General features: G+C 38.0%; 1 protein-coding gene across 25 annotated transcripts in view; it reads right to left on the bottom strand.

Moving 5' to 3' along the window:
* Positions 1-17,994, bottom strand: part of EYA1 (EYA transcriptional coactivator and phosphatase 1) — a 169,855-nt gene that overhangs the window by 33,811 nt on the left and 118,050 nt on the right. For 17 of the 25 annotated variants that reach the window (XM_054191951.1, XM_054191940.1, XM_054191949.1 and 14 more), the window contains 3 exons: positions 12,148-12,290; positions 10,899-10,982; positions 4,848-4,937 (listed from right to left, as the gene is read on the bottom strand). In XM_054191951.1, the coding sequence (XP_054047926.1) occupies positions 4,848-4,937; positions 10,899-10,982; positions 12,148-12,290 (317 nt within the window). The remainder of the gene's footprint in view (positions 1-4,847; positions 4,938-10,898; positions 10,983-12,147; positions 12,291-17,994) is intronic. The other 8 variants (XM_054191941.1, XM_054191944.1, XM_054191950.1 and 5 more) reach the window with 1 other exon arrangement.

The raw sequence follows: 17,994 nt of genomic DNA, 5'->3' as shown, positions 1-17,994 counted from the left end.
ACCTACAATATAATTTGAATTTAATTACTTCAATAGAATTCAACACAGACCAAGAAAAAAAAAGTATCTTATTAATGAAAAAGCATTAGGTAAGATTTTTTTTTTTTAAAAAAGGGCTTCATAAGTGACATTTTCAGCTTCAGTAAATATCAGAAACAGATCTAATGAGAAAGTACCATTTTACAATAGAGTTTGCAAAGCACCGAACTAACTTTTTAGAATAAAATGTTCATAATCATTCACTACCAGCAATTATTCCTTTAACATATCTAGTTATAATATGCACCTGATACACCAAAGAAATGAATAAACTAATCTCTTAAGAGGGTCAGTATAAACATGTAAATGTATACAATCTTTTAAGATGCAGATAGGTAGATGTCACGTTTCAGTCCTATCATCAAGTTGTTAATTTCCCTAAAGCACTGGAGCATACATCCTGAAATACCTAATACATGTAATTGCTCCATATATACCATTAAAATATTATACCTTATTATCCCTATCACAACATAATCAGCATGTAAAATCATACATTCTCTTCTGATGAGATAACTCTGGTTCTCTTGAGAGCACTACATCAATGTAGTTATTCCCTCCTGCATGCAATTAAAATTCTACGATAGAACACAGTATGAGATATTTAAATGAAAATTGTCAATACTGAGGACCTGAACTTCCTAATTTGAAGTTCAAATGCAGATTTTGGAATCTAAATTTTGAGAAAACTGCAGTATATTCTACTGTTTGGTCTAGTATGCTTCTATAATTTCGTTATGAAATTCCTGTTAATGCAGGAAAACATTGTTTATGATGGCACTTAGATCAAATTATACATTAGTAAACATTAATATTTCCCTTTCAGTATGTTACAAAACTTGTCATACCCCTTTAACATATTGTTTAAGAAATATTCCTTCAAGATCTGAAATTATTTGCTATTGTATCGATTTGGACTTAATTACTCCAAATAAGTGTGTGGAAGGTGAAGGAAACAAGCCATTTCTTTTACTTTTTCTCAAAGCAATAAACTAAGAACTAGTACAAACCGAGGGTGCAGTAACGAATTGTAAATCTACGTGCAGCTCACTCATTCATAAACAGAATACCGACCTCAGAGCTAGACAGTGAGATTTGACTGATTTTTTTCACTGAGTTTGAAAAATGCCAATTACAAATACTATTATCATTATTACATAAAGAGCAACATATAGGAAATCAGATGATTCATTTACCTGGCAGTATCCCTTACTAAATTAGGATAGGTAAACTAGTTTGGAACTGATATGCATTGGCATTGATTACTTTATGCAGACTAAAAAAAGACTGCTGAAGTTTAGAATTCAACCTAATAATATTAAATAAATCTTTAGGCTGAGCTTTGAAAAGCCAGTTGGACCATACATAAATCAAGCTTCAGAGGTCACTGCTGCAACTCTGCCCTTTGCGTTCAAAATGTTAAATCTTTCTTTAGCAGTTTATAAGAAGACAAAATACTTCTTTCCCCCTAACTCGGATAACAAACTCGGTTCTGATTAGAGATTTCTGGAACGCATCAGATGAAAAGAAGATTTTTATTAGAAAACATTAACTTGTGGTGTCTGGAAAAATATGCATCATAGGCCAAAGTTATGACAGATGATTGCCTGCCCGTAAACCCAGCCTCTCTATATGCCAGGAAGGGTTCCCTCTGAGCCTGGGTGAGCCGGAGAGCATCAACTTTCAGATTCCCGCTTTTAATTATGCCTAGACCCAAATACATGTCTACACTGCGGGTTAGACCTCTACCAAATGCAGCCTGTCTTCCTACTATTTCTGGGCAAGGATGCTCAAGCTCTGCGGCTCGTTGGCAATGTTGCCTACAAACTTCTCAATTCCTAACAGCCCAGATGCTTATGCACGTGAATTGGAAAGATTTAGGCCTGAGCAGGGTCACCACTAGATCTTTCAGACTCAGTTCTTCATCAGCAAGAACAGATGCTTCGAGCCTGAGGCACAGCCAAGCCAAATTGTCCGCAGTTTTCATGGAAGTCTGTCAAGCTGTAGGGCAGCCTGAACTTCCAAACCACCATGCAAGGACTTTGAGTTTCTGAGATGGATGTGAAGAATCTGCCCCGAGGTCACAGGCCTTGGGAACCAGGCAGGCCCTGCTAATAACGATGATGCTCACAAGAACGACAAATTGTGGCTCCAGGAGGACACGTTCCTTCAAAAACACCACATTTCTGCAACATGATTCAAAAAACACAAAATTTCTGGTGAACTGAAAGTCTGTGGCTGTGGCCAGGTCTAGTCCTTACGTGCTGCTTCCCACAAAGTACAGCCTCTCTTATGCCCTCTCCCTGTGTACTTCTCTGAAGACTTCTCTATGGCAATGCACAAGCACAAACCCACTCCCCTGCACTGCTGAACATGCTCTTCTCTCCCTTGGACAGGCCATGAGATCTTTCAGATTGGAGCTCATGCTCCTCAGAAATAAGTGCTTAGAGCTCATGTGGCAACACGGACCTGTTGGAGCGAGTCCAGAGGAGGACGACAAAGATGATCAGAAGACTGACACGCTTCTTCTATGAAGCCAGGCTGAGATAATTGGGGTGGTTCAGTCTGGAGAAGAGAAGGCTCTGGGGAGACCTTATTGCAGCCTTCCAGTACTTAATGGAGACCTACAGGAAAGATGGGGAGGGACTCCTTACCAGGGACTGTAGTGATGGGACGAGGTGTAACGGTTTTAAACTGAAAGAGGGTAGAGTTAGATTAGATATTTCTACTCTGAGGGTGGTGAGACACTGGAAAAGGCTGCCCAGAGGAGTTGCGGACTCCCCCTCCCTGGAGGTGTTCAAGGCCAGGCTGGATGGGGCTTTGAGAAACCTGGTCTAGTGGGAGGTGTCCCTACTCATGGCAGGGGGGTTGGAACTAGATGATATTTAAGGTCCCTTCCAGCTCAAGCCATTCTATGATTCTATGATCCATGTACCAGGACATGAACACAACTGCTCACTCCTAAGTGCCTCTTGTGTATGAAGAAGACAGACTAGGGATAGACACAGACTATTACACTCGAGTTTGGAGACGCAAGATAAAGTGGCTTGTTATGGGGGAAACGCATAGAACCAAGCTCATCCAGTGAGCTCCTCTGCTTCCGTGAACCACCTGGATCAGTACTTTTTTCATACACAGCTTCAAAGTTCTTCAGTGAATAAATTGCTATGCTGTACTGTGAAGGCTGTAACAGGCCAATTAGCAGAAGATAATCTACTATCTGTAAGATGCAGTTGATTGATTAACTTCCATTAAAGTCAGTGACATTGACAATCATGTATGAAGCCTACCACAAGCCTACCAAGTATCTGGCTATGCACAGCAAATGAAAACACGCTGAACTTTATTGAATATGCTGGTAAGGTATAGTAGTACTTTCTCTTTCTGCTATGGATAAAATGAAATATAACCAGAAATCAAAAACAGATTTGGAAAATGACTAACATTGTTATACTTTTCTACAAATCTGAAAAATCAGTCCTATACATGCAACTCGCTAATGGTGTTTCTTATACCCAAAACAATCATATCTTTGCATACAGGTACCATAATGAAAGAAAGCACTACTTTAAAATTTAAAGAAATCATCTTTTTTATTGTAAGTATAAAAAATAAATACTCCACTAAGGAATGGAAGGAAAAATAAAGCACATTTTAAATAATTTCATTACATTCTAAGATGCCAAATCATCTGTGAGTGGTTTCTTTTTAGATGAAAAGAAATCAAAATACAGGACAGATGTTGGACAAACCACATTTGAGGTCTATCACACACTGGCATTTTTCAAATTATTTTGGCTCATCTATTAAATAAGGTGTATTTTGCTTGATTTTGAAAAGGGAAACATCAGGAAATATTTAAAGGCCAATTGCTGCCAATTAACTTTGATCAGCAAAAGTTGCATTTGAATCTTTTAGATTCTTTTGCCTGTCTGGAATACCACACTATTCTAAAATCTAGCAAAACAACAACTTGATGATTAATGTGTGTTGGCAGCCCCACCACAAGCTTGCTTAACAGTTGGATTTTAAATAAACAGCTGTCTTCATTATGATGGGAAAGAAATCTGACTGTTTTCATGTTTTCATGTTATTAAAATATGATCAGAAATTGCTTTTTTCCCTTTTCAGATGAAACAGCCAGGCATTATGGTGACAGTCTCTTTCAGCAGTTCAGATAGTTTTAGAACGATCTCACAAGCGCCGCCAAACCATAGCCTACGTAGGCTGAAAAAGCCCTTGGCATGCCGACACCAGCTCCTCGCCGCACGCTGCAGGGGAGAGGCAGAGAAACCCTCGCGCGTAACAAATGGTCCCCGCCACTGGGGAAGGCAGAGGACCCACAGTAGTAGGCCACTGAGACGGACAGCGTGTACAAAATTAATGATTTCCCTCGGGTTTAAGGTAATACTTGCCCGCGGTGGGATGTAAGTGAGAAATCTGTCCCCAGCCATGAACTGTTTATAGAAGCTGAAGTTTAATATTTAATAGCCTGTGCAGACTATTGAATTCTAACGTTTACAGACGCTCTTGGTGTATACACTTCTAAAACTTGTCTACTGTGGCCATAAATACTAAGACCTGTGAGGACAAAACCCTACCATTTAAACTATTGAAACCTTTGAATGCCAGTGCAGACATTTAGTATAGATATTATATATCCTAATGGCTAAATTACACAGATATTTTCTAACCATTTCCATATTAAAACTGTGAAACCAAAAATAACAGTCAATAATAGTTTAATAAAATGTAAAAGAGACAAATATTAAATCACCTCTATGTGTTTTCAAAGAATGAACACTTACTTCTAAATCGTTAAAGAATAGATGCGTGTCCGCCAAATTGAAAATCATCTCTTCCATTCGGAGTCCAAGAGACACAGAGGTGGGTGGATCCTTAAAGAAGACATTAAGCGAGTACACCATCAATGCCATGCCTAACGTACATACCAGACTACAAACTGGAGAAACTGCTCTTCAAAAGATATTATTTGAGGTACTAAATGCAACATCCACTTGTTCTTCAGCAACTCTCTAATCCTGTATTACAACACTTACCAGTAACACTCAAAAATACGACTTTAACTCGACTGTTACCGTGATTTTACAGTGAGACCTCTGTGATGACCCTCGTGCATCCCTGGCATGGGCTCCCTTCCCTCCGTGCAGAAAGGGCAAATCCATTTCATCTAAAACTCCTCTAGATTTTACAACTGTTTACAAGTTTTACGATCAACCTGGGGCACGATAAGGCTATTGTCACTCAAAATAAACTCTCACTGGTCACAAGTAAATAGAATTCAGTCCTGTGAATACCTCGTGACTTTAAAGCAAATCACCGTTAATGTTTTATTTGTAAATGGCAATTATATTTAAAACCACCCCTTGATTCTCCACACAACCATGCTTTAATTACGCTTTCAGTTTGGCCCACCCATGCAGAGTGAACAAATCTATTGTTTGTTATTAATACATAACACACTTTAACTTCTCTACAGAAATTACCATAACAACTTATTCCTTACTGAGCTAATAAACTCAAAAAGCATGTTCAGCATTGTGGTTACCAAATGCATTACAGATGTTTGTCTTGTTTTGATTTTTTTTGTGTTTTATATATTTTGAATCTGAAAAATGGACAAGAAAGTCTAATACATACATTTGATATAGAGTTTCTCATTTATAATGCCAAGTATATCCAAGCGCACAGAAGCATGAGTTTGAAAGAACTTGTTACCTTATCTCATGAAATCCTCTATTAACAATGTTAGTTTGTTAGGAAATATATTTTAAATAGAACTGCAGAAGTGACATCCCATATTTTACTTAAAGTAAGTTAATATTCTAAACCCGATGACAACTCAGTTAAAAAACAAGAGATGCAGTCCCTAGTTTCTTTTTCCACCTCTCAATCAAATTAATAGGTGTTTCAACATGATCTCTGAACTTTCAAACATTTTTCTATAACTACTGGTTAAAAAGCAAAATGTGTCAGTAGCAGAGTTGGAAAAGAATGGTGATTTGGCAGCTCATTTGCCTTCTAGAAATGCCAAAACCCAAGTAAAACTAACCAGAAAAAGCATTTAGGAAAAAAGCTACATAGAACAGACAAAACATCTATTCTTGAACTGACATACATTAAGAGTAAAGGTTTCTAGCATCAAAAAAAATAGCCTTTATAAATGGCAAAGAAAAATTGCATCATGCTATTTTGATGAACTTTGCCCTTAAAAATAAGCCTTATATTTAAACTGGCACTGACAATAAAAAGAGTATTTGGCTTCTTAATTCAAATGGAAAAACTTTAAAATATGAACAAAAGTATTCTGTCTCTCTGTTTTAATATTGCTCTATTTGTAGACCTGCATCTTTATTTTACTTTTGTAGGCGTGTGAGGTGGAAAGCAGGTGATATTTTCTCTCTAGCTAGGCCTGAGGCTACTTTTCCCTCTGACATTCCTGCTTATCTTTGTGCCCAGTCATCACCCCACCATCCTTCATTGCTCATCAGCCTGTTTGTTTTTTAAACCAGACAAGGAGCCTGAGCACTAACAGAAGCCACCCCACAGAAGCCTCTGCTCCAGTTATTAAAAGGAGTTGGATGGACTAAGGATCTAAGATGCAAATGAAGATCACTGGCTACATCTTGATTATCAACTGCTAATGTAACAGTGTAGAACTAACCCCGTTCCGAGCTTCCATCCATAAACAGGAGCACCATTTTTAAAAACAGAATAAATCCTCAGACAGAACGATGATGTTGGTTATGAACCCATATGGCTGTGAATATATATTTTAAGTTTCAATGCACGCAGGACTTAAATGAAACATTTTTATTAAACTTTTTATCACACTTCTGAGTCTGAAAAAATGGCTTTTTGTAAATCTTTCTGTGAACTATTTCACTCCAAGGTATTTTCAAATGGCAGACAAAACAGAATGGGGATTTCTCTAAAGTAATATTAAAATAATGCCATTTATTAGGTTAATTTAATTAGGAGAAAAGCAAATAAGACAATCATTGGCACCTACTGAAAATGTCAGATTAAATACCATAAAAGCTAAGAGAAGAAACAAAACAGGTTGCTTTTCAAAGAAACCTTAATTCCTTGATTAAACACAATCTGTTTCTATAGAAAGTTCCGCTTAGCATAAAAACCGTGTTAAGCTGCAGCTCTGGATACCCACATATTTAACAGAAGCAAAAGCCTTATCTGCATTAGGGTTTTAAATATCTGCGTAGTCGCAATCTTGCAACTGCTGTAGTAAAAAGCACAAGAGCCTTGGTTTAAGGCACTGCAGTAGATTAAACTCTGATGTCAGACATTACAGTGGGGGCTGAAAACTTTAAAAAAGGGACAAGGCTAGAATAAGGTTTTAAAAAGAATAATCCCACACTGAACCGTCTTTTGCAATTTTAAGCCACTAATTGCTAACTAATTATTGTGAGGCGTCACACAATGAGGAGGAAAGCTAACCATCTGTTCTTGCTGATTGGGATTTGCAGGTTCAGGTGGAGTGTCTTTTCAGGTATGGTCAAAATCAGGTACAAATCTCTGAGGGAGGTACAGTTCAGCTAAAGAAAAGAAATACCAATGTCAAACTGCTTAAGCAGGCCTCTTGTTTTGAATACTGGTATTGGAGCCAAAACATTGTCTGTCTGTCATTTCTAAATTCTACCCACTTGATTTCTTTGTTTTGTGGAGAAACAAGAAGCTGAAAAACAGGAAAGTTCACTTTGAGTACAAGGCTTATTTTCCACTTAAGCCTACAGGTCACAAATGAAGGGTTAAGTGAAACCAGGCTTTGTTTTTCTCCATCTCTAAAATATATTAAACCACATTAAAATAGCTTATAATTTAAAGGAAAATTCCTTTAAAGCCTCTGAATATAAATGCTTTCACGGAGAATGGAAATGTACGTAAAGACTGCAGTATTCTAGTGCCAATTCTGAGACGTATTTCCACCTGCTCCAAGATACTAAAGAAGGGCTCCAACTTTTTCCAAATTCCAAAACTTAATAAGTTGCCATCTGGCTCAAAACATAAGTTTTGAGGTGTTAGAAGCCCTAGCATTAATTAAAGTAACTGATAACTTTGATCAATAGAACTCTCTCTGTACATATTAAAAAAAAAAATATCCAAAAGCAAATGGAAATGTTTTGGTTTGTTTCTTTTTCTTCTCTTCTGGAAGGAAAAATCATATTCCTGTACTAGTTTCATACATTTCCATGAAATTCACAAAATTCAAATCACCCTCAAATAAAAATGTAGCCATTTATACCATGACTGTGCAAACTGAAAAACGAAGGTATTATTTTGTTCCAACAAAGCTGAAGGACAAAAGCGGGGAGAAAGGAGAGCACAATAGCAGCGAAAGGAGAGCAGGTCATAAAAACAGATGAGAAAGTAAGAATATACAGAACAGGGTGGTACAAGCAAGAAGTTATGAGGAACGAGGTCGAGAATAAGGAACAGAAAATCAATCCCTTCAGCAGCAGGGCTGCGCATCATTCATAGTCACTCACCATGAAACTCACTCAGGCATTATGAAGAGAGCTGAATGCCAAGTTGCCAAATCCCCTATTATTTAATTAGGATATTTTTGTTTGTTTGAAGATCTAGCTTTTCTGTTTTAACGATTATGTGAGCAGCTTAGATTTAATTTTTAAAAGGGCGTTTCTAGCCCTCACCACAGTGCAGGAACATATGACAACATGATGTTAAGTCACTCAAAAAGCAGAGTACAGGTGAAAAGAACAAGAATTCCCCTCAACAATTTATTTTTTTTTAATCTTGACTTATGATCTCTATTTCTGATTTTAAAGGCCAGAAATCATTAGGAAACACTTTTAAAAAATGTGCACCTCCCATTGCTGTAAATAAACCCTACAATTCTCATATGACAGGTACATGTTTTAGCATGTTTGTATTGAACAGTTGACACTATGTTCCTCTAATGTCTATGGAAATTGCCAGCTGTTGTCTGAAGCTGTGAATAAGCCAGGAGAAATTGTGATATGAATGAAACTTCAAGAAAACAAACATGTGACAGACTTTCATGACTGCATCTGAGAGCCAAGGACACACACATTGCTACCCCTCACCAAAAAGATCTAATATCTGTTGACAGCATAAACACTAACGCCATCATCCCGCTTAACGTCAAGAGTCGGTTGCCGTTTAGCAACGCAGAAGTATTCTGCCACATGCCATGCAAGCAGAGCCAGCCGGGCGAAAGGTACGTCTCAAGTAAACAGTGCCAACAGGGATGGAGCCGCAGCCAGGAGTCACCCACCTCCTTGCAGCAGACGTATTTATATCTCTTTGCAGCTGAACACTAGCCACTTTCCTCAGCCTCAAGCATCCAGCAAGAAAGGTGTTTATGTTCAGGCCCCAATTAATGAAACCACTACAGGGAACTAGTAACAAATGGAAAAAATATGCTCGCGCAAGTACTGCTACGGCAGCGACTAATTAGGCTTTTCCAGCACTACTCTGCTGCCTAAAAGCAACTGGTGACATTCTGTTGGCACTGAGTTTTTTTTATGAGCACCGGGATTTGTTCTCCTCATTCTGAACTGAACTGCCATAGATTTGGTGATTTTGGGGTGCCATGGAAAAGCTGGGTTTGGCCTGAGAAACTTTTGGTAAATGTTTAATACTCTATAAAGCTGTTGTCTATACATATCCATATGATAATTGTTGAAACATTTAAAGTACTAGTGTCTTTTTACTACCTAAATATAATCTAATAACACCCAGGAAACCAAGGCTGCTGAATTAACTTGCTTTTCTGACACATAATGAAAAAAATAATTATATTCCTCAAACAGGTAAGCTGCTATTACAGCAAACACTTCTGAAAATACACGGCACCTGAATAAGCAAGAAAGCTTGCAAAGCAGTACTGCTTTAGATTTTTATAATGCAAAAATTTATTAGGAGGAATTCAGAATCTGACTCAGGCATGGACTGAATCCTGGCATCAGGCATGGTCCTTCAGTCATCTGGGTGTAGGGTAAAACCTTTTAGTGACAAATATAAGCTTTACAAGAAGACAGAGTGATTACATGAAGCCAGACAAAACTATCTGGTTCTTCTTTATATGTAGAATTTTTTAAGGTTACCAAAAAGATCACATTCTAGTTATACCTCACATGAGGTGAACATGAAACGGCATAACAGATTTTAGCACAAGCTGAGACGTTAGCTTTCGAATACAATCCTGGAAAAACAGAGTTTGATCTCACAAGGGCATTCCATTCATAAACTGTTCTTATTCACCTAAGACCACGTTCCTCTTCTGAGAATTACGGAGGAAACCCGCAGTCTGTAGATATATTCATCAGTCCAGTTATGATTTATAGACTGTGCGTAATAGAGAGATTTGACTCATAAGCAGACTTTCAAAAACATCAGTCAATATGTAGATGAAAAAAGGGAAAAAATTTTAGACTAATCTGTCTGTGTCCAAAAGTATTCTTCCAAAAGTAGCCTTCTCAATACTGAGCCCAGTCCACTGCCAGTCGCTCAGAACTAAAATGTTATTTTAGCAATCACTCCTGGAAGTTCTTCACTCTCTGAGGGGAGCTAAACCTTTGCAGATTTTGATGATACCAACAGGTTCCAGACACTCTATACCTACAAACCAAACCTCAAGTGGTCGAAGTATTACTCCCAACAAGTCAGTACAAAGAATGAACATGTGAAACAGCTTTACTCCTTGATTTTTTATGTCTTGAAACATCAGTACCGGTTTGCCTCTAGAAAAACAACTAATGTTCTGGTCTTCCTTGTATAACAACCATAAACCAGCAAATATTACTGAAAATTTCCATCAGTTTCTTGACACTTACCCTTCCATATCTGTTAGCATAGGACCCTGTAAGCAAGGAATGGAAAATGATGATTGTCTCATCCAAATCCCAAATGAATACTCTCTGTAAAAAGAGAATCAAATCAATGTGTTCCTCTGTGAAGCTGATACTTGAAATGGAAAGTTAAAATTTGAATCGGTACGCGCACAAATGAGAAAATTGTATTGAAATGGTTATATATTAAAACCATAGTTTCCTTGCCATTTATTTTCAGAACTAACAAGTTTTTTCCAGAATAGGGTAATACGATCTGTTAGCTTTTTACTACAATTGCTATTATATCAAATTATTCCATTAGAATAGGATTATAGTTATTGTCAAATACACACAGAAAATGACATTGTACAATGTATTATTTTAAAGCCAGATGTGAGGTAGAAACTGAAATAAATGAAGAGAAGCCTCTGAAAATTAAGTCTTTGGGGTTTGAATTCTGTATTTCTGCAAGTCTTACAAAACAAAGTTCATATAACTGCTCTTGAAAATTACCTCTAAAAACAAAATGAAGCAAATGGCTGCTAAACACTTAAATCCCCTTAATCTATGTTCATTTTTAACGGATTTTAGGCACCTGAAGAATGAAAATTATGAACTTCAATGCAGCATGTGTAAGAATTTATGGCATCAGTAAATAATTCTTTCACTTACAGCCAATGGAAAATATGTGTTTTAAATTTGTCCTCTGGCCACACGCAAAACGATATTTTAATGAAAAATAAAGTGTTCAAATACAAGTATTTTAAATCCTGGTGAGATTGTATTTCCCATGATGACAAATGGGCTAAGCTTTTGGAAAGGAAAAGTAATGCAGTGTGGACACTCTTAGCTGTGGTGTGTCATTGGAGATGTGTTCTCAACATAAAGCACGGGCCACTGGGAGGAATGTGAATGTAGCACGAGAGAACAAAACCCACTATTGTGCTAGAAGCATCTCTCGTCCAAAAGCAACCCTTTCTTTGGGAAAAGTTTGTTGGGTTTTTTTTTTAGTTTGTTTTTTTTTTAATCAAAAGGAGAAAGAAGCCCCCAGTATTTTTCAGAGAAACTAGGTGCTCTTCATGAAAAGATTCTTTAGAAGAAAAATTCTACCTTCTATGAAAATACTGTCAAAAAAAAAAAGACAGGGAGCTCCAATGCCACTTTACTTTTGATGTGTAAATTATACTTCTCTGTGCAAAGTAATGATAAAAATAAAGTCTGTAACAGGTCAAGGACACCTAGTATAATGTACCTCTAGATCAGAGTCAGGTGGTGGTGAAGGATTATTGTTTCTTCTGCCACGTCCACGTGACTTCCCATCTGAACTACGACGTAATCTATCTGAATCTGAATCTTTAATGGGTGTTGATGGACTGTGGATCGTACTGTATTCTGCTGTAGTAAAGAAATGAGATTTTTACCTTTCAGCTTAAACTTCAAAGTGTTCAATTTAATTGCTTGTTACATGTGACAACAAAACCAGGATGTTCACTAAAGAGTCATAACTAAAATAATTAAATCTACAGTGATAAGTGGCAATACTAATTCATAAATTAATTCAATCAAGTTCAAGTTATATTAAAAAACACAGAGAGAAATTATTTCAGTAAATGAATAAAAAAGGAATAAGTAAAAAAACCTTCATTCCTTCAAATCGTAGAAAAGATCATATAACTTCATAGACAAGATCAAACTCTAAATGATCAATTTTAAGGGATACCAACTTTTCTTTAGAGAACATTAATTCAATTCTAAGTTTTCAAACATGCTTTAAGATAACCATTATGGTGACTGGTAAGAAAAATACACCCAGGTATGAAAAAAATAACATAGTGAAATTGAAAACTTTTCCAAATTGCTTGGTTGCAGACACTTTACTTTTGGATTGCTGTGTTTGAGCCAGATGAATATCATTCTTTCTAAACATGGCATAAAATAGAGTCTTTATTTTCCCAGAGCAAGTTCAATAAATAAGTGTTAAGTATGCATCATCTATGAAGATGAAATTTATAGTATTCTTCAAAGGCCTACTCAACATTGAACTTTTCCAACAAGTAACTTCAAGACAGCATACAATTCTTTATAAACAGCACTGTATGCTAATTATTATGCTTCAGCGACATTTATTTAACAAAATATTTACTGTTGTTGAACAGGGAAAAAAGAATGATGATCGATGTATGTAAGAGCAACAAAGTTTTCCTGAAAACACGCTAGATGAAGATGTTTTGCTATTCTTCACATGCATAGACTCAGTAACAGTGAAGTGCTTGAACATTAAGGAAGCAGACACGCAGCATACGTTATTGTTCCTAACTCATTTAACTAGAAGTACCATACTCATCAGAAACACAACAACACATTTTTAAATCTCTTTTCAAGACTTCACAGTCTAAGTTCACGGAGAAAAGACTTTTATTTTGACAGTTATCATTTTTCCTAAAAAACCCTATTTTTGTGAAGGCAGCTGGAATTTTCAGCATTCTATATATTTATCAATTTCACTTCTCAGTTAACATTAGCTACTCTTTAGAGTTCAGCAGATGTGGATATTTGTATCAATATTCATTTTCTTTTTAATCAGCCTAGATCATGGCATTCCCATTTGAACAGACAGGTATCCTTCTCACACAAGTGATTTTCTTCTCCTAAAAAAACATCCTGTTGAGGTCAAAGGTTACATTAAGGAGGAGACTGGACATCTGTGTAACACCACAGATTCACAATTACTCAAAATAATAACAGTTGCTTGTGCGGAATGAAAGGAAAAGGTCTTGAAATTCTCATGTACAGCCTTCAAATCTACACTTAATGGAAATTAGTATATGTTATGTATTTCACATTATACTTTTACCTAAGTATCTTAGGCTACATTAAACAAAGCAGAATAACAAGTTAAGAGGTAACTCAAGGTAAAACAAAGAATCTTCAAAAGAGACTCGAACTGCACCTAAAAGAGCGATTCTGTGTATACGCCAAACAACAAAAATCATCCAGCCATGTCAGTCTACATACCTAAAGACAGAGGTTTAAATGTTGAAGATCATCTACATTTCAATAATATATATATTTTCCTATGACAATGTACACTTCAGAATATTTAGTTAAACTATTTAAACTTTGAATGCTGACTGCTCTTTCATCTCCTGTACTTAAACATAAATAAGAAATCATAACTCAGATAGTACAAATTTTCCCAACCTTTTAAACTTAAATGAGTTCATCTGCTATAGATTATTTTTATTATTAAAATAGAAAAGAAAAATAAAAGAAAGAAAACAATGAACAAAGGCCTTGAAATAAATTATAACCCGGTAAAATAAATGGACCAGAATTTCTTCAACAGGTGTATTGGCCAATGATGTTCTAAATATGTGCTCTATCATTCAGATGTAATGAAAAATTGCATTTCCTATTGACTGATTTAAATTAAGGTTGGTCTTGGACTCTGAAAATATTTTTAGGAGTTTGGCTTTAGATCCCAGTTTTTAAATTCTTCTCACGGATGTCATCTGCCTCAAAATTTTAAGTATTAAACTTGGGGTACTAATAGTAACACTAAATAAAATAGGGAACAGATAGCATAGGAAAAGTACAAAGAAAACTTCATGACAAATAAAACCAAGTAGCAGAGCATGGTGAGGGCAGGGAAGACAGTCTGTTTGTAAGAGCCATCCAGCTTTCCATTTTTGCAAAGACCTTGATTTAAGTAAACTGCATGCAAAATTTCAAAGGCAGGGCTGCAAGTCTGGGTGGAGGCTCATTTCCATCTCCCCTTCACAGATGCAAGTCATCTGTCTGGATGGGCCAGACCTTCCCCGGACAGAAAGACTCTCAACCCTACCTCAGGATCCCAAGGTCGGCTAGACACAACTTAGCCCACCCTTCTTGGAACCACTGTACCTGCATCATTCCCAAGAGATCTGTCTGCCTTGCTCTTATGGATCTCTCCAGGAAATCTACTCTGCTGCTTTAACAGCCATGCCATTGGAAACAGAACATACAACTTCAGCATTCATTACAGCAATGTAAGTTCAATCTATGAAAGCAGAGGAAAAAATTATTCCCTTCATTATATTTGCATGCGTTTGAAGACTGTTCTTAGATCCCCTTTGTTGTTAGGCCAACCCTTCCCTGACAATCCTCCGTTCTAGGTTCTGATTATCAGTCTACATAGTATCTCCAAACTGGATACAGTAATTCAAAATAAAGTCGAGCAAAGCTTTCCTTCCCACGTCCCACAGTCTACCCTCCCCTGGACACCACTTGTCAGGAGAAAATTTGCATTTTCTGCAATATTTTCAATAAATGTTTTAGTTTCAGGATCCCTAGATCATCTTCCGAGGAGGAAGTGACACCTAACTGGTCGTTTCTCAAAGACCTGGACAAATATTGCGCATGAACTGAATACACAACAGTGCTAATACCTGGAGTTTCTGAGCCTACTTAGGAGACCAGTCTGTTATGAACAGTGTGACAGATGGCAGTAACCAATGGGGGCAAACGTGACATCGCATGCAAGAAACTTATTCCATGTATGTAAAGGCAAACGATAGCATATACACTTTGGATTAAGGCTGTTCGACAGGGCAGCCTCCATGTGCAGGGCCGAGTTACCAGCTCACTGTCCAATGGTCGCTCTCAGGTCCTCATAAGGAAACCCAGTTAAAGAATCCAGTATCCAGCTGAGCCCTGAGCCTTGACAAGCCCAAGCCCTGACAAATTCTGGAGCAAGAAAAACAACAGCGGCTGAGGGTACTCGGTGTGCCACCAATATCTGGAGTACTGAGAGCGGTCCACAGGGAAAGGTAGAGCCTGGAAGGAGCTGCCAACATTCCCCATCCCACATTTGTGCAGTTCATCATTCCTGCCTAAATGTATACCTCACACCTGCTCCTATTCAGATCACATCTCCATTTTTTGAGTTCTCATCCTGTCTCCAAAGAACTCGCAGCCCCTCTCAGCATGGTGTCATCTACATATTTAATAGGCAAACACATTCTGTTCCGTCATCTAAATGATTAATGAAAATGTGGTCTGGTGCTAGGCCCAAGGCAGACACTGAGGAATGCTGCTGTAGCCATCCTTCTATTTTAGCAGCGAGCTCTCACTGACTTATCTCTGGACATGGTTTCCTAAACAACTTTATATAATTCTGCTGCAGTTTCTGATAGACTGCTTTAAGCCTAGTTTGCTCATAAGATTGTTAAATGAAAAGATTTAACTGTCAGGGCAGCAAAAGCCTCACTGAAGTCAAGCTATATAACACATTATCGTTATACCCATTATTCTACATTCATTGATAGGAGGAGGTTAATTTGTTCAACCTCAGCTGACTTCACAGTACCAGATATGTTTTAATATTAGACATTACGTTTCTAAATCACTGAATTTAATTTTGTCCTGTTCTTGAGCATCACCAACACAGGAAGTGCAGGAGAAAACCCAGCCCTCCATGAAATCATGAGCAGAAAAGGGGGTGAGGATCAGCTCTCCACTGCCTGTCCCAATACTAAAGCAAGATCACCGAAGGAAGCTGGCAGCAGCCAGGCTAAATACAAGAAGGAGGAGTTCAGATAAAAGCCATCTGTGGGACATTTTGCCAAAAAATGCTAGGCCCCCAAAAGATTACAAGGTTTCGAGGAGCCTGAAGGCATCCCTGGAACAGAAGCACTCAGGGGTGCTACAGCCACGCTGCATTAGCAGGTTGGGTCTGTGGGACCAAACATGTGGTGGCAAAGACCCTAGGCTTCACTGCCTGCTTCTGGGAGGTCATTTCAGTGTAGGTCCAGCCCGATCTAGTCTCCTGAGCATCCTCAGTAAGGGCTGGAGGACTTAGGAGCTGTCCTGGAGGACACCTTCCAGGTTAGTTTTGTCTGGAAGGACTTGAGCTGAGTGCTCTAGGACCACTCTGCTGAGCCAAAGCTCTGCATCAAACCAGACTCCCGCCCCAAATTAAAATGCTAATGTAGGCACACCCTAATCATAAAAACAACAGCGCTTTGGAAATCCCCTGAGATGAAAATATCTGGAAGGTGGAAAAGGGCTCAGGGCAAGTCTTACACAAGCTCAGCCTGTCCCCGCTGCTCCTGGGGCATCTGCTGATGGCAGCTGCAGCAGGTGGGGTACGGGGCCGGTTGATCCATCGGTCTGGACCACTACAGCCATTTCTGTGTGTTGTATATGCCTTCACAAAATTATATTAATGTAGCAACCGTTATTCTTCTGCATCCATTAACAGACACATAATTTTAGATCTCCCCGCAACGGCGCCTCTCTGCACTCTGCCCCAGGCAGACACTAAATGTTACAGCTTGTTTCTGCTTCACACACTCAGAGTTCATCTCTTCCAAACCTTGACCAAGTGTAACAGACCCAATCTTGACCTCTTTAGTCAGTCAGAAAAACATTTTAACCCAGATTCTATAAATGTATGCCTCCTCTTCCAGATGTGACTGGTACCTCCTGCTCCTGACCCCTGGCAGTAACCCTTGTAGTGGATGGTGACACCAAGCCAGACAACAACTACACATAACTGTGAGGAACAAAATGTGTTTACCATTCTGGTTTACCTAAAATACATGAACCATACATATTGCAGCAGACCTTCCCCTAGGCTTCAAAGCACCATATTATTGCAACTTGACAGAATATTTCATAAGCATATACCTCCCTGTTATATATCATCGTGGGCAGTTGTGATGGTTTTGTCACACAGGACAACTTTCCACCATCTCACGAATAAGAATACTTTCATTACTTACGAACAGACAATAAAGCCACAGAGATACCATTTGCAACACCAAATTCTGTAATTCCTTTCTGCTTGTTATGGAAATCCCCCCTAAGTAAGTGCTGTATTTTCTTGCTATTGATTTCAATGTACTATACAGCAGTAGTATCAAATGACAAATCTGGGGAAAACTAGCTATTCCAGAAATCCCAAAATCAAGTCTAGGTAAATCCGACTGGCAAGTGTGTGGGTACAGCTCTTGCCGTTGACAAAGACATTGCAAATTTCATCAGACTTTTTCCCTACTACGTTGAAAGGGTATGCAAAAAAGAGTAAACGCACATTATCAAAGTATTCATATCTCAT

The sequence above is a fragment of the Rissa tridactyla genome, chromosome 2 (genome assembly GCF_028500815.1).
Source record: "Rissa tridactyla isolate bRisTri1 chromosome 2, bRisTri1.patW.cur.20221130, whole genome shotgun sequence".
Classification (NCBI taxonomy): Eukaryota; Metazoa; Chordata; class Aves; order Charadriiformes; family Laridae; genus Rissa; species Rissa tridactyla.
Note: the sequence above shows the minus strand (reverse complement) of the source record. Positions and strands in the feature narration are given on the sequence as shown.